Source organism: Numenius arquata, chromosome 24 (assembly GCF_964106895.1).
Source record: "Numenius arquata chromosome 24, bNumArq3.hap1.1, whole genome shotgun sequence".
In the NCBI taxonomy this organism is placed as follows: Eukaryota; Metazoa; Chordata; class Aves; order Charadriiformes; family Scolopacidae; genus Numenius; species Numenius arquata.
In genome coordinates, this window is record NC_133599.1 from 5,559,676 (window position 1) to 5,578,430 (window position 18,755).

The 18,755-nt window shown below is 58.2% G+C and overlaps 1 protein-coding gene across 4 annotated transcripts; it reads right to left on the minus strand.

Moving 5' to 3' along the window:
* Positions 1–1,517: 1,517 nt before the first annotated feature.
* Positions 1,518–18,448, minus strand: KCNC4 (potassium voltage-gated channel subfamily C member 4). 4 transcript variants are annotated; one of them, XM_074163248.1, is made up of 5 exons: positions 18,281–18,448; positions 15,380–16,126; positions 9,447–10,383; positions 7,316–7,501; positions 1,518–1,654 (listed from the first exon to the last, which is right to left on the minus strand). In XM_074163248.1, the coding sequence occupies exons 1-5, from the start codon at positions 18,446–18,448 to the stop codon at positions 1,518–1,520; spliced, it is 2,175 nt and encodes a 724-aa protein (XP_074019349.1). The 4 variants fall into 4 exon arrangements, with proteins under 4 accessions (XP_074019349.1, XP_074019351.1, XP_074019350.1 ...); XM_074163250.1 differs by lacking the exon at positions 18,281–18,448 and having other exon boundaries at positions 7,316–7,430; positions 9,433–10,383; positions 15,380–16,030; XM_074163249.1 differs by lacking the exon at positions 18,281–18,448 and having other exon boundaries at positions 7,316–7,462; positions 9,402–10,383; positions 15,380–16,030.
* Between the last annotated feature and the right edge of the window lie 307 nt (positions 18,449–18,755).

Below are 18,755 nucleotides of genomic sequence, written 5' to 3' on the forward strand. Positions count from 1 at the left end.
ACTCCCCTGCCAAAGCAGGATTGCCCAGAGCATGTCAGAGCATGTTACTCAGGATGCGGGGACCAGCCTCGCACCAAGGGGACCCTCACTCTGCATCGTCCCCTGAGCACCAGCTCCGGTTCAACAGTGATGGAGGGGAAGGGACTGACCCCCAAAAAGCTGTTGGGGCTTTCATTCTGCTTTCTCCCCATCCTCCTGCTGAAAGCCCCCAGGCTTCAGCCCTACTGAGCTGGACTTGCTCAGAGTAAGGGAAGAGGCCAAGCGAGCACCGGGATTAGGGTCAAAACCAGGGCTGCTCCCAGCAAACCAGCCCCTTTCAGCCACCCAAGAGCCAGATGCCTCCTGGGAGGGGACGGAGCCAGCCGGGAGCCAGAAGTCAGGGGACTGAAGGTTTTGTTCTAGCTCGGGAAGACACCTGAGATCATTCCAAATCATCCCAAAAAATCTAATGATGCGAGCAAAAAAAAAAAAGCCAGCAGTGCGTCACCAGTTTGGCACTTCAACCTCATCCTCCCGAGCTGGGGGAGGACCCGCTTCAAACCCAACTCCCAGGCCCATGGGGATGCTCTGCCCCACCACCCTGTATCCTACTCCGGAGAGGAGTCATCCCCCCATCCATCTAGGCATCGTTTGGTCTCAAATCTCTCCTTTCCCCAGTACTCAACGGCAGCTTTCCCAACTGTTCCCAGCGACCCATATTCCCACCTCCCAGCTTCATGGGAACACCATACATCTATTTTTCCAATCCTTTTATCCCAGCCTCCGCTTGCTCCCTGCACCCAGCCCGGGGCCCTACAGCCCCCCTGGGACCTCGAGGCTGCCAAAGCCACCTTCAGCCCATCCCTGAGGGTCGGATGGAGCAGCACACACGAGCAGGGAAGGAACTAGTGAGATTTGGGCAGAAAAAGGCACAAAACCAGAGGGGAACCACCGCTGGGCAGGGAATAGAGGTTTATTCATCTGTTACCTCCAGAAAGTTGAGGCTGTTTTAAAAATAAATAAATAAGACCTAAAATTATATGAACTCAGCCATTTCCAGCACAATGATATATAATTTTATGAGTCAACATGTCCTTGCATTTCCATCACCCTTTAGCCCAAGTGCAAACGGCCCACGGGAAGGAGGGCTCGACACCAGAGGGAACCGCATGGGGGTTGTCCCGATTTATTTGGGATGAATAAGGTTTGGAGGGGAGGAGGAAAAAAAAAAAAAAAAAAAAAAAAAAAAAAGGCAAAAAACCACTAAGCAAACCCTCAACCCGTTCCGGGGACTGTCCCAACCACGTGGACACGAGATGAGTTCAATGGAGACGTTACACGTCCTGCAAACCGGGCAGGGGGGAGCACGGCGGCAGCGCTGGGCTGGAGAAGGTCAGAACCCGCTTCTCAGCGATGGAGATGTCCCAGCTGGGGCTTGGCTGGGGACAGGCACCAGGGAAAAAGGGGGGGGAAAAAGTAAGGGGGGGGATGGGGAACAGAGCCACAGGAGACGACAAAGCGGGATCCGGGTGGCGTTTTTAGAGGATGGAGGGGACGGGAGAGCAGGGACGGTGCAGAGGACAGGGAGAGCTGCAGCGGGAGGCGAGGGGAGCCAAGCCCACCGTGGATCCTGCCACACCGTCTATGCTGCTGAGGCTCCGGGATTTTCCATAGCCTTGGTGAAGAAAAGGGAGAGGTTAGAGCCCGGCAGATTCCTTCCCAAGGCTCGGAAAGCAAAGAGCCCCAGGGTGAGCATCGCCCAGCCCCACACCCCGATTTAATCCCCTAAAAAAAAAAAAAAATTAACACACCGGGAAGGGGATTCTTTTTGTTTTTTGAGGGCAACCAAACTTCTGCAGATCCTCCAGACCTCCCTTCCCTGCTCCCCGTGCAGCCCAGCAGCACCCGGGACTCAAAAAATCCTTGATGCTGGGAGACCAAATCACTCCTGGGGAGGGTTTGGAGTTTTGTTTCCCAAATTGCTCGGAATGAGGAATGAGTCTGGGGATTTCGCGGGCTGAAGCAAACGGGGAAAAGCAGCAGAACTCGAGCAAATATGGGATTTGGAAGGAGTTATTCCCCCGGCTCTGGTTTTTAAACTGGCTGTAGCAGCAAGCTGCTGCTGACACCTTTCTGTATGGAAAGGAGCAGGTAGACATGCTCATTATTTTCCATAAGAAATTGCATTAAAAAGCAAATATTTCTATTGCTTTAAGCATGGGAGCCCTTTACACTCCCCCAAAGAGCCAGAAATTGCTTCAGCTTTTATTAAAAAGCAACAGCCAGAACAAATGGTCTCGCAGGTCAAAAGCCACTTTTCTTTCTGGAAAGAAACAAAGTATTTGTACTGAAAATCGGATTTTTACATCCAAACGGCAGCCCTGCTCAAAGATGAGCCCTGAGATCTGCTCTCCGGATCGCTGCACCCCGCAGGGCCAGCTTTGCTGCCAAAAGATGGGAAATTAAGGACGCTCCCGGCCGCGATGAGCCCAATGCCGTGCCGTGCTCGACGCATCTTTCCAGAGAGCATCCGGATGAGCAAATCCAGCCGTTGCCTTCCCCGCAAGCACCGGCGAGCTCCGGAGACAGCGAGCGCGTGTGAGCTCACACGCAGGGGGGGAGCGGAGGGAGGCGGCTCCCTGACAGCAGAAAAACAAGGTGATGGATGGGCCCTTGGGCAGCGCCAAGCTGGGAAACCGGCCCCCACCTCCGTCCCCTCCCCGGGAAGGTAACGGCACAGCTTCAGGGTCTGCTTTGATGGGAAGGTACCGACAGCGGGTGCTGGCTCAGCCAGGATATTTGGGGCTTGGATCAGGGATTAACGCTCAGACCGGAACAATCACGGCATCGCCCCCACACCCCTCGAGGAGGATGCTGAGGCACGAGCATCGCCTGGAAAAGGCTCCAGAGCACCACCTCATTAAATTGGATTTTTATCCCCTTTTTTAGACTTCTTTTTCCCTTAATCCTTTCCCAACCACAGCAGCCCACAGGGAGGCACGGGAGTCTCCAACCCCTCCCCATATCTCAGCCCCCCTGAGGAGACACGGCTCCTCCTCCTTTGAAGCAGAGAACGGTCCAGGAGACAGAGGACCATCTGCCCAAACTTGTTGCTGCCTTCGGCAAAGCTTTTCCAGCTCCTGCAGTGGAAGCGAGAGCAGAATCAGGCCCCAAAGAGAAGAGCAATTTCCTTATTTACTTTTTGGCATGAATCCACGCAGCGAGCGCGGAGGGAAGCGAGCGCAGCTCTGAGCCGGGGAGCCCCATCCCGAGCTGGGGATGTTTCCCATCAACAGCAGCTGATGCAAAGACCCCCCTGTTCTCCCCCCAAAAAAACGCATCGGGCTCATCCTTCAGCAAACTTTGCTCTTTTCCCAGGAGCGCTGAGGCTCTTTGAAGAGCTTATGCATTTCCCTGCCACCCCAAGCCCTGCGCGTGGGAAGTAATTGTGCCGAGATGCAACCGGTCCCTGAAAGCTCGGGGTCATCAATGGATCCAGCACCCAAAAAAACTTCATTTTGGCAGAGAGGTGTTATGGGGTCACGTCTTACTGGAAGGCGCCTTGGCGACGCAAGGACCCGCTGATGTCGTTGAGCACTTTATAGGGATGCTCTTTGCCCTCTTGCTCAGGTCATTGAATAGAAACGGGTGGAAACGGGCGTAGGAACAGGGCCAAAAAAATCACGCTGCCAGCTTTGATTAAGCCTCAAGCATCACAGTTTGGGGCAGCACTTCATAAAGACGCTTGATTGCCCCAGAGCCCCTCTGCAATGGGACTCCGAGGGCAAACCTGCCCCCAGCCCAACACTTCAATTTTCTCCATCAATTTATTCCCAAGCCACGCTCATGGGAGCACCTGGGAAGGAGCTCGGGACTCCATCCCTCAAGGCCATCGCGGTTTCTCACCAAGCTCAGGGCCAGGTGCCACCCCACGGAGTCAAGCCACAAAGCGCCAGGAGGGCTGTGCTCTGCTAATTACCACCGGTGCCATTCATTAACGGAGCCGGTATCCCAGCAACTCGCAGAGGTGCTAACTGAGGTCACCGGGATTGCTTTATTAATGGCTTTGTTGCCAAGGACCCGTCTAGAGGCATCTCATAAACAGCGTGGTGGGGCAGGGGGTAACCCCTGGGGGGGTTCTTCCCCGAGGGGGGGGTGCTGGCGATGCTGCGCTCCCCACGTGCGGATGCTCGCAGCTCCCGAGCGCACGTGGGGATGCTCGCAGATGCTCTGAGGCGGCGGCAGCAGATGGGGACGGGGTAAGGCGAGCAGGAGGCATTGCCCAGGAACGCCTGTGCTTGTTCATAACAGCAGCCTGGGGGCTCATCTGCGCCTCACACGCACCGGCACGCACGGCCCCGTGCAAACGGGGGCTTGTCCCTGCTCGCCCAGCCGAGCGTCACCGCTGGGTGCTCACGTGAGGGTCCCCACGCTCGATCCCGCACCGCTCAAGCCACGTGCTGGTCATGACCCTGCACTAATAGCAAGCAACGGAGTGAAAATCAGCTGCGTGATGCCCTGCATTCCGGCAATTAAGCCAAAAATCACCGCTTTGCGATGCCAGAGCCATCACAAGGTAAACCCTCTTCCCTCCATTCAGCCCCATTTCCTGAGGCTCCTCTTGAAATCCCACTCTGGTTTCAATCACTGCCTTTTCCTAGACCATCATAACCAATCTCGCCACCACAGGGGATGCTGGGCTCATCCTGCCTCCATATCCCTCCATCCAAGCAGAAGAAGAGGGCTCACATGCCAAGACAGACCCACGCCAACGTGTCTGTGCCCCAGCAGGACACGTTTTGGGGAACTGCTGAGCAGGACCTCAGTGCTGGAGGGAGATACGGGGTCCGGAGCCATCCCTGGCGGCAGGGGAGGAAGGTGACAACACTGGAAGCAGCAACATGGACAAGAAACACGTGCCACATGACAATCCACTGCAATCCAGCTCGGTCTTCTTCAGGGGCCATCTCCAAGGGGTGGTGGGCAGGGGTAGCTCTTCTCTTTGAGCCACCCCAATGAGACCAACCACTGGAATTGGGCTCAAACTATGACGGATGCTGAGATCTGCAGCATATTCCTGAACCAGCTCCATCCCCTGATTTCCACAGCTTGTACAGACATCGGTACCTGTCCCAGGATCTGACAGATGGCCATCAGCAAGTTGGGCTCAGAACCAAGCTCATCTCAATTTGCAGAGCTGCCAGCATCCCAGTACCAGAACAAACAGCCTCAGCAGGAGATAAATCAGGACCAAGCGAAGAGGCGCCTTTGAGGCTCCCAACAGCTTTCACCGGGAGCGCAGGAGGGTGCTTTGCCCCTCTGAACATCTCTGGTCACCACCAACCCTGACCACGCCGGGGCATTTCACCAGGGAAGATGACAGCTCCTGGGACAGCATCCCACCGGTCCATCCCCAGCAGCAGATAGCAAGGCTCCCTCTTCCCAAAAGGTCTCGGGCATCACTCAAGCCCCTCTGGACAACAGATCCACCTTTCTCCAGGTTCAAGACCATTTCAGCAAGGTGGAACCCCCCCGCATCTATTTTTTAATTGTATAAAGCACATTTTCAGGAACTTTTCAGGAAGGACACCAGAAGAAACCACTGAAGATCACCAAAGTGCCCTCTCGAATAGCTGTTGCTGCCACCACGCATGAAATGAATCTCCTGATCTCCTGCAACCAAGTAACATGATTTGGGAGCCCAGTGAGAGCATCACTGGATCCTCAGCTGTTAGACCTACTCTGATTTTCCTGGCTTCAGTGGGACCAAGCTCAAATGCTTCAGTTGAAGAGGTGCCTGACTTGAGCATCTTGTAAGGATGAAGATCCTCACTGGCTTTCATCCCTCTCCTTCAGCCCTTTCAGTTCGACGTCCCCCGTCCCCCCAGCCTGGAGCAGGACTAGAGCCCCCTCACCTCTTTGTGTTAGCAGGCATTAAGAAAAGAGACTAATTTCAGATTAAAAGGCACTTCCAGGAAAAAAACCCTGAGGCATTTCAAGCAAATATTTGTGCACTACACGCACTTCTACCCAAAGATGAACAAAGCTTCTCATTTTTTTCCTCTTTCTAAGGGACGATGCTGAGCAGCAGTGCCACAGGGAATCCTTGATTTCCCAGGAGGAAGCAACCAATTTCCTTCTATTAATGTAATAAACGTGATTGCCCCCAAACACCTCCCTGTGTCCCAAACCCACCCAGTCTTTACCATCCCAAGCAGTGCTACAGCAAAGAACCCTTAAGGGCCTCCAGAGCACCCACACCAGGAGCCGGCAGGTCTTGGCGAGCAGCTCAGAGATGCAGAACATCATCTTTTCTCCCACCCAGTCCCAGCTCACGGCCACCGTTCCCTGTGAGCAACTGGCATTAGATGGCACCAAGGAGGTAGAGGAAGGTCAGCTCTGCAGCTACATCATCCCACACCACCCTGGGCACACAAGAAAAATGGCAGAACTAAAAAACTGAGCCCTGTCCTAAGAAATAGCCCAGCAATCCAGGGTGCAGCTGGGTTTTTGTGGCTCAGGGTAGGAACCGGATTTACCCTCCCAGGGGCTGGGGTGCTGGGAGATGGGCATGGGTCATGCTCGCTGGTGGAGAAGTGAAGGCTGGAGGACGGTGCAAAGGGACCAGACTGAAGAGGACTGTTGTTTTGCCATGGGAAGTAGAGTTTTGTGTTTTCCTGACTCATCTCCCCCTCAGTTTCCCATAGAAAACCTCAACACTTCGCACAGCTCCCTTTCCAAGCCCCAAGGAGACAGCCTTTCTGGCAGCCCCGTGTTTTTGGCAAGGCAGAACTTGACACATCGCGGCTCCCCACGCTCGAACCCACCAAAAGACATCCAGGGGGCGGGGGGAGAGGAAAGGAAAAGCCTCTGGAGTTTTTTTTCCCCCTACTGAAAACTTTTTGACCACCTTCAGTCACAACCTCACCACCTCCCCAGGAGAGATGTCCCCCTCACACCACCCTGAGCCGGGTGATGGAAACCTGGGGAGAAGAACTGGAGGGACAGGAGAAGTCAGAGCACTGGGGAGCAAAGGGACAGACCTGTCCCCAGCCAGCATGGGGTCACAGACCCCAGATGGTGGCAATCAGAGGAGGAGAACTTGGGGAAGGAGAAAACAAAAAGCATAGAGCTAGCACAGAGAGACATGGTGGAAGGAGATGAAGCAGATGGAGAGGCAGGAGGACAGGTGGATTTGGGGAGCAGAGAACCACAGCCAGGCAGGCAGATGGAGATGAACCAACGTCTGGGATCGATGCAACAAACCTCCACCTCGCTCCTCCATCTCCCCCTCCCCAGCCCATGGGCCAGCTCACACCTCCAGCATCAGCTGTACCTTTCTGGATGCCTCCATCCGCTGCACAGGAGAAGTCGCCAGTGGCCAGCAGGAAGCACGTGGAGGATTTCTTGTTCTTATCCCGAGTGCTGGAGCGCCGCATGGGCCGTTTCTCCTCATCAGTCGGGGACAGTGGCTGCTCCTCATCTGACAGTACCACATTGGCCTCACCGTTCTGCTTAGAGTCTGCAAGAAGGTGGCAGAGACCCATCAGCAGTCAATAAACCCACAGGACAAGGCGCTCAGGGTGGCCAGAAGGGTTTGCTTAGACCATGCCAGGAAGCAGAAGACCAGGTTGCAGATGGCCCAAAGCAACACTCACAAATTCAGGTACTGATCCCAGCCTGGAGATGCCAACTTAGAGCATCCAGGGGAGCAGGACCATGGCAGATTTTAATCCCAAGCAACCAACAGCAGCTCTTACTCCCTGAGGGTTATATACCCAAGCAGGGTTTGCCAGGGAAGAAGCACCCCTAGTCTTTGAGATCCACCCACCTAATTGGCGGGAATTAGCTCTCCAAAATTCACCCTGCTGAGATACAGGCTGCTCAGGTTAGCAGTGATGTGCTAATTTATGTCATCTGACTCAGTGGTTCGTTAGCTGAGAGGCTGCTATGCCAGGTGAGGGTCTGGCCTGAAATCCTGGATCAGTGTTGGGGTGAAGGGATGGGGTTGACCTCCTCCTCCAGAGCACTCTCACTGCTCCCCACTGCCCGGGCTCCTGGGGCAGATGGGATAGAATCATAGAATGGTTTGGGTTGGAAGGGACCTTGAAGATCATCTAGTTCCCACCCTCCTGCCCTGGGCAGGGACACCTCCCACCACACCAGGTTGCTCCAAGCCCCCTCCAACCTGGCCTTGAACCCCTCCAGGGATGGGGCAGCCACAGCTTCTCTGGGCAACCTGGGCCAGGCTCTCACCACCCTCACAGCAAAGACGTTCTTCCCCACATCTCAGCTCAATCTCCCCTCTGTCAGTGTCAAACCCTTCCCCCTCCTCCTATGGCTCCCCTCCCTGATCCAGAGTCCCTCCCCAGCTTTCCTGGAGCCCCTTTAGGGACTGGAAGGGGTTGGAAGGTCTCCCTGGAGCCTTCTCTTCTCCAGGCTGAACCCCCCCAACTGTCCTCACAGCAGAGGGGCTCCAGCCCTCCCAGCATCTCCGTGGCCTCCTCTGGACCCGTTCCAACAGGAAAAAGGGGAGATTTATAAAGGGAAACACCCAGCTGGGGCATTTGGAGCTCCCTGTGTCCCCGCAGGTGAAGGACCATCACTGTTAGACATGTGGCCAGATGACTGGCTGCTCAGGGCTGACCTCAGGTAATGCCACATTGGTGCAGGACACAACCCCACCGTGGTCCCTCCTGCTTCCACGCTGCAAAGCTGGCTGCTGGGAGGTGCTGGTGGCAGCAAATCAAGATGAAAGGGGCAAAGCAGCCTCCGTGGCCGGCAATGATACCACGGCAGGGCTCTTGCAGTCCCCCAAGCTTAGCCCAAGTGATGCTGCCCACCGACTGCCCACAGTGGGGGCCATGGCCCCTACACCTGAAGGAACAACTGGCCAAAGCCCAAACTTCAGCTCAGTGCATGAGACCAAATAATCAACGTACAGGGGCTGATTTTGCTCCTGCCCGAGCGCAGGATTTGGAGCAACGTTGACCTTGCCGTGCAGGGATGCTACATCTACTAGAAGATGAATGGGGAGGAGGAATCCCAGGGAATATCCATGGATTTATCCATTTTGGTGCCCTATTTACAGCGGGAGGAAGCAAAAGAAAATCTACCCGAAGGGCATTACCGGGCTAAGATGGGAATTGGGAAAATGGTCTTGCCTCTGTCAGGGTGAGGAAGAGGTGGGTTAGGTAGGGACACCTTGAATCACACCATGGTGACTTGATCTCCATTAGGAGAGCGGGATATGGCCTTTCCCCCCTGCCAGGAGAGGGCATCTTGATCTGCAGCATCATGGTCCACCAACACGGCAGCCAACACCCGGACACCCAAGGGCCCCAGACCTTTCTCCACCAAGTTCTCACCAACCCAAGAGGGACTCTGAGACACAGGGGACCAAAAACACTGCCTTGGGGTGCTCCCAGAAGTCTCCCCCTCCCTCTGCCCCACCTTTGGGGTCTCACCTGACCGTTTCCGCTCAGCCGCCCCCTCCTCTACTGCCAAGGGGCAAGTGTCGCTCTGGGTGCTGTTACGGGGGGAGTTTTCCTCGGATTTGCAGTAAGTAGGGGAGTCCAGCGGGGCCGGACGGGGTATATGCTTTTTCTTCTTCTTTGGCAGCTTCTGCTTGGCCATGGCCAACGAATAGTACATCCCAAAGTTATTGACAATGACAGGCACGGGCATGGCGATGGTGAGCACCCCGGCCAAGGCGCAGAGAGCCCCCACCACCATGCCCGACCAGGTCTTGGGGTACATGTCACCGTAGCCCAGGGTCGTCATCGTGACCACAGCCCACCAGAACCCAATGGGGATGTTCTTAAAGTGAGTGTGGTCACTCCCGCGGGGGTCGGACGTCTTGGCTCCGATCCGCTCAGCGTAGTAGATCATAGTGGCGAAAATCAAGACCCCCAAGGCGAGGAAGATGATGAGGAGCAGGAATTCGTTGGTGCTGGCCCGGAGCGTGTGGCCCAGCACCCGGAGACCCACAAAGTGCCGTGTCAGCTTGAAGATTCGGAGGATCCGGACGAAACGGACCACCCGTAGGAAGCCCAGTACGTCCCGGGCAGCTTTGGAGGACAGGCCACTGAGACCTACCTCCAGGTAGAAGGGCAAGATGGCCACAAAGTCAATGATGTTGAGCAGGTTTTTAACGAAGAGAAGCTTATCTGGACAGCAGATGATGCGAACCAGGAACTCGAGGGTGAACCACAGGACGCAGACCCCTTCAATGTAGGTGAGGATGGGCTCTGTCTCCACTTTATGCGTCAGCAGGATCGTCGTGGTGTTGCCAACCACCAGGGTCTCCGTCACGTTGACGTCGATGTTGAAAGCCTCATGCGTCTCCAGGCAGAAGGTCGTGATGGAGACCAGGATGAAGAAAAGCGAGGCAAAAGCAACTACCTGCAAAAGTAGAGATTACCCAGGCCATTAGGTGATTTGGGTCAACTGGTGGAGGAGAGCAGCAGTTTTATGAACCACCATGACAACAACGTTGGGGCAGCCTGAGGCACGCTTCTGGTGTCACCTGCCTTTGGTCCATCTCTTCTAATCCCTCCTAGTCAATAGCAATAGCAGTGATGGGAGATGTTCTCATTCAACAAAAATGAGGCTTAAAACCCCCCAGGAGTTATGCTGCTGCCACCCCCTTCCCCAAGACCAGTGATGGAGAATGGAGAGGGTTCCCTGGACCTGTCCCATGAGTTGACACCAAACCTCAGTGTCTGGGGCCATCAGTCCGGAACATTTCTCTGAGTGCTGTGATATGTACAGGGGAAGGTGTGCTGGGCCCCAGCTGTGGGTGAAGACATGCTAGAGATGACAGTGATGAAGGGATGAAGAGATGCTGGGCCCCAGCTATGGGTGGAGACATGCTAGAGATGACAGTGATGAAGGGAGGAAGAGAGACCTGCACCAGCCTGGGTTTGGAGCACGGCTCCACTGGAAACACACATGAAAAGAGAACTTTGAGAGGACTAATCCAAAGAGCTTTCCCTCTCCTTCATCCCCAAGCCCGCTAGATGAGGTATTTGCACCACTCATGACTGTGAGGTTTGGGGTCAGGATGGATCAGAGACATCCTTTTGCCCCCTCCTTGCTCCCTAAGGGTCAGTGGTGGACGATGTGCCCACCCCAGGACTGGGAGGGCAGGATGAGGAGGAGAGGAGCAGGCAGAGCTCAGCATCCCGCTGATGCCTGGACCTGGTGACACCCAGACGCTCTCATTTCTCCCCTCTGCCTGACCACCGAGACCTTTACCCCCTCCGCATCTCCTCCTCCCCACGGCAGGATGCAGGCCTTGGATGAGAGGTGGAAATCGCAGGCTGTGCCAGAAAGAAAACACTTTGTTGTTTCTCTTTCCCCCCCCCCATCAATCCTGCTCAGGCCTCCTCCCCGCCAGGATGAGCTCATGATGAGTCCATTACCCAGAGCATCTGTTTCCAAGAGCCCCCGAAAATAAAGCCTCTGAGCAGAAAAGCTCTTCTTCTACCTTCCTCCGGCACAAAAGCCCCGGCCGGTTTGGCTTCCCGGGAGCAGATCCCGCTGCAGCTCCCTTTGTTGCTCAACACACCTTGCCCGCACCGAGCAGGATGCGACCTTTTGCTGCTGAAGCCACCCGAGGGGCTGCGTTTCAGCAGGCAGCCGCGCCGCGAGCCCGCTCCAGACGACAACCCGGGTCCTCGGCTGGAGTGAATCAGCAGCAGAGACAGCCTGAGTCACGCCGGAGAAAAAAAAGCCGGCCCCGGACACTGGCGATAACGTGTCGGCATCCCTGAGCCTGCCCGAGAGCATCCTTGAGGGATGTCCCCAAGGGCAAAACCGTGTGGGTCCAGCAGAGAGAGAGCATCAGCCCTCGTAAAAGTTAGGTGTGAAGTTTAAGCCAGGTTTTAATTGACGGAGAAACCTCTGGAAGATGATTCTCCCCCCCCTCAGCGCTGATAAAACACCTGCCTGGGGGTGGGCTGAGATGCTCCACAGTCCCCCCCCAGACCAGCCCATGCTGGACCACGCGCCGTGATGCTGCTCCGCTGGTGGCAGCGCCGAAGGCAGCCCCATCAGCCCATCAGCCCCACGCAATTTGGGAAGAAAACCCAACCAAAAAGCATCATCTTAAAGCAAGGCTGGTTTAACCGGGTGAGCGTGTCTATACAGCGGTGGCACGGCCAAAATAATCCGCTTTTCAGCTGAAGGCTGAGTAACCTTCCTGAGTTTCACCGTATGGGGAGTCTCGGGAAAACGCGGAGATTAAAAACTTCGATTTAAAGCAAAGTAGGAAGCAAAATAAAAAAAAAAATTACCAAGGAAGAGAGTGAGACCCTGCAAACACGCAGGCACCGCAGCAGCCCTGCTGGATGAGCTGTGGAGGTGAGATCTGATTTAGCCCCAGGAGCAAAAGCAACTTCTAAAAATAGGAGCGTCAGGTTCGCAGCCGGTGCATCACCCCCCCTCACCCCCCCTCCCCCTTCCCCAAAGTCAATAGTGCTGCTCCAGTTTTGGGTCAGCTGAAGAGCTGACCTGAGATGTCTCATCTCAGCTTTGGCCTCTGCTCCAAGCTCAAGGTGTTTTCCAAAACTGCCTTAAAAATAAAATAAAAATCTATGCGTATATACCCAGTGGCCACCAATACAGCAGCAAAAGCCCCACCGAAGTCCTCCAGAACCTGCCAATGATCTACACAATCCCAACAGGCGCTCAACAGCTTGGGATGGGTGTTCCCAAAAGAGCCCATGACCCTTACAGAGGGTCACCGGCCTGGAAATCCCGATGGAAGTGGGGTCAGGACCCCAGAAGTTGGGCTGCAAAGGGAAAAATGAGGAGCTTCAAGTGAGCGGAGTTTGGAAGGAGAGGTGAAATCACAACCAGGGCAGTTTCCCGTTTGGAGAAAAAGAGTTTTATTCTGCAGCTGGGAGAGCAGCTACGCTCGGGACCATATTTTCACCGAGACTGGACTAGACACAGGAGCCAAGATCCCGTTGGGCATCGATGCTACAAGGAGATGAGGCTAAAAACTTGGGGAGGGAATTTCTAACTGCACGCTCAGGCGGTTGCCAGCTCAGGAGGTGCCGGGAGAGAGGAGGGAAAGCTGGAAATAGCCAGGAGCCAAGTGAGTCAGGGCCCGAGGGGCTGCTCCGCGGGAGAGGAGGAGCAAGGACCGGAGAAATTCAGCCCCCGAGACTCTTAGTCACCGCTGTCGCACGCCCCAGGGAGAGGTTTTAGGCACCGGACCTGGGACCGCTCTCTTTCCCGCTGCTGCCAAGGTTTGGTGAGACGCTCCGGAGCATCTCCAGGCCACCCGCCGTGGCTCACAGCACCCCTTTGCCTCTGGAAAGGAAGGGGGGAGACTCCAAAACGGGGCAGTATTAAAGGAATCCCACTTCAGCCACCCCCAACCGGCAGGGCAACACCATGAACGTTGCACCCCTAAAGATGTTCGTGGGTCCCGGAGCATCCTAGTGCCGGACGGTGACTCCACGGAACCATAGAAACTCCAAACCAGTAACGGTTCCCTGCATTAACTGGGTGCACTGGGCAGGTTGCGCTCACTTGGTTTGGTCTCACTGCTCCGTGCCTCAGTTTCCCCTTCTGCCAAAGCACTTCTCCTAAGCCATCGCAAAACCGTATCGACGTTTTAAAGCAGAAAACAGGACCCAGAAGAGCCTGTGAGCGTCACCGCTGGAAGGTGACCGTCCCCGTGGCAGCGCTAAGCTTTATCTTAGCGCAGTAAGAAGGAAGCAGGGAGCTCCCAGTACAGACCGGTCCCACTCCAAGCCCAGTCAGGGCTCACATCACAGCCATCTCGGCTCCCTCCGACACGCTCCTCCCGCTTCTGTTCAGCAAACGCCTTTCTGAGAGCAGCTCAGAGGGGAGGGGAGGGCGGGGGGGGGGGGGGAAAGCAGGACCAAATAATACCCACGTGAAAAAAAAAAATCCCAGTTGAATTGTTCCGCTCGGGTTTATTTATTAATTTGGAGCTTTGCATCGCCCAGAGCATCTCTGGGAGGCAAGGAGCCCTCGGAGATGGGCAAAGGAAGGGCTACCCCTTTCAAAATGAGTAAAGCTCTTGCTGCCCAAGCATCTTCTCTGTGTGCGTGTGTGTGTGTGTGTCTGTGTGTGTTGCTCTTATGTTCCCTGCAAAAAAACACCCCCCTGACAAACTGACCCCCCCCTGCCCCGCGCGCCGCCGGCGGGTGTGAAATGCCTGCAGGATTTCTTACCATTGATGGCTTTTTTTACACCTCGAAACGCATCCAGAATTCATTTAAGATCCCAACTGCCTATATATGTGTGTGCGTGTGTGTGTGAGTGTGTGTGCGCGCGCGTGCGGCGGGTTTATAAGCTGCCGGGGGAAAACACAGGCGGGGATGGGACCGGATGGGGATGGAACGGCGTGGGTGGGTGTCTGGGGGGTCGGTGGGCAGCGCTTTGGGGGTGATCTCAAAGGAGCTGGGAAAGGGGACACGTGCCCAGGACAGTGCCCGAAGGGCTGGGAGCCCAACCATGTGCCCGGTTGTGGGGGATACATCCCGGGCACGTCGGTGTCTGTGGGTGGGGATGGTTCTGCGTGTGCAAGGAGGAGGGGGTCGTGGGGGGGGGGGGAAATGTGAGCACGTGGATGTGCTCGTGTGCGTGTGTACGTGGTGTATCCCCAGGGATGTGTGTGGATGAAGGGGGTTGGTGTGTTTGCCGCAGCTGAGAGCCTGCGCTGGCACGTGCTGACGGGGACCGTATGCTGCGCGTGGGCAGCATCGACGCGGCGACGGTGGGGGACAGGGGCGCGGGGATGGGGGGGTGCCCACAGGGCACAGGGAGGGGGCGCAGACACATGGGGTGTCCTTTGGGGCCGCTGCTGCTCTAGAAGAGGAGCACGAGCTCCTGGGGGACCACCATGAGGGTCTCGTTTACTTCAGGGCCTGATTTGGGGGCCAGCCCTGTCCCCCCACTCCACACCTGGGCCATTAAACGTGGGGTTTGGCGTGGGCACGGACACCACCCAGCGAGAGGAACCCAAGCGATCCTGCCTGTCTTAGAGCATCCTGAGACTCTGCCAGGACTCAGCCCTGCCAAGGACTCTCTCCCTGACAATCCCTCATCATCCTTGTTCCCAGGAGGTGCCCAGGCAACACCCAAAGGTGCGAAGGGGGCAGGGAATGGGCTTGCCCCCAGGTTCAGCCCAGCTCCCCCAGATATGATGCACTGGGAAAGGATGGGGAGACGACGGAAGAGACTTCCTGTAGGATGGGAGATGGGAAACGTGCCCCATGGTAGGAGGGGGGTGGCTATGGGGGGGCCCACGTAACCCTCCAGGAGAGACCCTCTCACCCACGGGGATGGGGAGATGAAGACACAACCCCAGCATGGCCCCATCCCACCTCCCCACTGGTGCCTTTTGGGAGCTTACCCTTGCCGCCTTGGACGAGTAGGGATCCTCAAAGAGCGCCCACATCTTGGGCTGCCAATTCCGACAGCAGCCACCCCCTCCGGCAGCCCCCGCCGCCCCCGGCGGCCTGTCATCCATGCCCAGGCGTTGAAGGGCCATCTCCCTACCCCCTTCCTCTTCTGGTTCCTCTCCACCGGCCCCTCCACCAGGCTCAGGACTCTCGAAGATGTCCAGGGCCTCTTCGGCATCGCGATGTTGGCGGTAGGTCATCCAACAACAGGGCTCCACGTCCGTCTCATCGATGCCCCAGTAGGTCAGCTCCTCCTCGAAGAGGGGTCCGCAGATGTCCGCGGGGCAGTGCAGTTTGCCGGTCCGGTAGTAGTTGAGCACGTAGGAGAAGATCCCGGGGTGCCGGTCGAAGAAGAACTCATTGCTTTTCCCATCAAAGTCAAAGTTGCTCTGGGCATCGGGGTCAGCGAGCCAGGCCAGGCGGGTGCCCGGCAAAGTCCGTAGGGTGCTCTTGTAGGTCTCATGCCGGGTACCACCTACATTGATGGTGATCTTGTCCGACTCTTCCCCTTTGCCCATCTCTTCCTTCAGGCATGTTTTGGAGGGTGGTTTGTTCCCAGACTTGCGTCCACGGTAGGAGGAGACACACACCGAGCTGATCATAGATTTCGGTGGATGGGAGATGCACGCTACGCGCACCCTTCCTCCGGGCGAGGAGCTGGGGGTCGGCGGAGGCGGGAGAGGGGGGCAGAGATGGGACTGGGGAGGGGAAAAGGGGGGGCTCAGGCTTGGCTCTGGCCTCAGGGGGAGCAGGCTGGAGCCGAGCCGGACACCGCTGGCTGCTGGGGGACAGCAGGGGAGGCTGCAACCTCCACCCCCTCCAAAACCACCCCCCCTAAATAAAACCGCCCTAAACCAGGAGCCGGCCCAGCCCTGCCGGGCAGCAACAAGTGCAGGCAGGAGGGGGCCGCGGGCAGGGCTCGGGGAGGTGGGGGGGGTAGGGGGGGGTGTCCGGTAGCCCCGGCTCCGCCGCGGGGGATGCGGGAGGATGGGGAGGATGCTGCCGCCAAGGCCGGGGAGGAGGTTGGGGGGGGGGGGGGGGCGAGCCCTGAGCCCCGCCAGGCTGCGTGTCCCCTGTCGTCGTCGTCGTCCCCCCCCCGGTACCTGCAGCGCCAGGCGCGGGGGGGGCCCCGCCGCCCGCCCCTCCCGCCCCGGCGGCTCCTCGCTCCCTCCGCCCCCCTCCCCGGGCCGGGTTCAGGGAGGGGGGCGGCGGCCAAGGTGGTGGGGGGGGGGGGTGGTGGGATGGATGCGCCCCCTCCTCCTCCCCTCCCGCTCCCCCTACACCCCCCCCATAGCCGGGCCCTGCCCTCCCCGGGGGGCTGCGGCGCCGGGGGAGGGGGGGAGGGGGGAGAGCCGTTCACGCGTGGCCGGGCCGGGGGGGGAAATAGCCGGGGGGGGGGGGGGGCCTGTTGCGCCCCGGCGGTTGCCTCCCGGTTGGGCTGGGCGCGGGGGAGGCGGCGAGGGCAGCTCCGGGGCTCGGCGGGGGAAGAGCCGCCGCCGCCGCCCGGGGCTTTTATAGGGCTGGGAGCGAGCGGCGGGGTTACGGGAGCCGGCGCCGCCCCGCCGGGGGGCCGGGACCCCCCCCCCCCACCCCAGCCCCACAGCCCCCCGCCGCCCCCCCCCCCCCCCCCCCAACCACACTCCTCCATCCCCGCATCCCTTCCCTCCATCCTCCCCATCCATCCATCCATCCATCCATCCCTCCATCCGTCCCCACCACCTTCATCCCAGCCACCCCCCCTTCCTCTCCCACCCCCCCTCCAACCCCCGCACCCCCAGGCACCGGCTCACCTCCCCGCGGGGGCCCGGCGTGCAGGGGAGGCTCTCGGGGTCGGGGGGGGGGGGGAGGTTGGGTGTCAGCGAGGAGTGAACCCCGGACACCCCAGCACCGCTTCGCGCCGGAGGGGAAATGCAGCCCAGAGCTGCCTGCGGATCTGGAGCCAGCTCTTGGCAGAGGCTCCAGCAGATCCCATCCCTCCCTGGCTCGCAATCCCTCGCTCACCCAGAGGTCAGGAGAGACCGACCCCGAACACGGGTCGGGGGCCGGTGGGCAGCTGGGGGGCTGCAGGCCCTCCTTCCCTCCCGCAACCCTCCCCTGTCCCCCTCCCCGAGCATCTCTCTCTCTCTCTCTCTCTCTCTCTGTCTCTCCTGTTTCGGCTCCTGCGTGAAAGATGCCCCTTCCCCGGAGCTGCGGATGCTGGGGCTGGGACTCAGGGTACCAACCACCCCAGCCCCAGGGGCCCTTCCCCTGAACCCCCCCCTCCTCCCGGGGGGGCTCTTACCCCCACCCCCACCCCCCCCCGGGGTGCTGGTGATGCTCAGCCCCATCTCCTGGGGCTGGGGAGGAGGTGAAGAGCTGCGGTGCCCCAGGGGACAATCCTGCCACCAAAAGGAAGACCCGAGGGACCCAGTGCTGTCAGCACTGTTTACTCCTGCACTGGCACCGGGTTGGGGGGCGGGGGGGGGGGGGGCTGCAGGTGGGTGCTTTGGGGTCATAGGTGGGATTCTAGCCCAACCTGGGCCTGTTATTGGGGTGGGGGGCTGAGCCGGGGGGCTCAGCACTTGGATAAAGGGGTCCTTGGTGCAGGGCGAAGGGAGGGTGAGTGGGGGATGCTGCCCCACTCCAACATCCCTCTCTGCACCTCTCCGGGCTCTGCAGAGTGTCCCCCCCCCGGGGGGGGGGGGGGCCAGGTCCCGTCCTCACCCCCTGCCCAGCTTTGTCCCCTCGGTGACATGCTCCCCTCACCCCCTCCCACCCCCCACATTTACCGGGGGGCCATTGGGGGTGGCTGGGGCAAACGCTCCACCCAAAAAGCCAGGAGGCGCGAGAGCCGCACTTAAGAAAAATCTTACCACCAAGAAAGCCCCGCTCCAACTGTAACTGCAACTGGAGGGCTCCCGGGGCCGGATCCGGAGCGGGGGGAGGCTGGCGGAGCTCCACACCCAAACCACCTGGGGCTGCACCAGCGGGAGAGCGCGGAGCCCGAGGGAAAAGCGTGCTGGAAAAATCAAGCCTTGCATCACCGGCCAGGCATCGCAGCTCAGCTCCTCATCACCATCATCATCATCATCATCCGTAATGTGAGTTTGGCCGGGAGGAAGGAATGCCGCGACCTGATGCTAATATTTTATCCGTGTGACTTTCATCCCGGGGAGATCTTCGTGCGCCCGAGCGCGGCCGTTCCTGGGGCGGGAGGGGGTGGCCAGGCAGACAAATGGGTTGTATCTGGGGAAGGAAGAGATCTTTTAGCCAGCAACACCCGCCCAAAGCTGTCTGCTCTCTAAATATGCCTTCAGATTTTTAATGTCCATGAAAAAAAAAAAAAAA

Bases quoted from the DNA above. Each gene is read 5' to 3' on its own strand.
- KCNC4 (XM_074163248.1), bottom strand. From the start codon at position 18,448: ATGCAAGGCTTGATTTTTCCAGCACGCTTTTCCCTCGGGCTCCGCGCT. The intron at 16,127-18,280 runs GTAAGATTTTTC...TCCCCTCCCCAG, and splicing joins GGAGCGGGGCTTTCTTGGTG to TCCCATCTCTGCCCCCCTCT. The intron at 7,502-9,446 runs GTGAGACCCCAA...ACCTTCTTGCAG, and splicing joins GGCTGAGCGGAAACGGTCAG to ACTCTAAGCAGAACGGTGAG.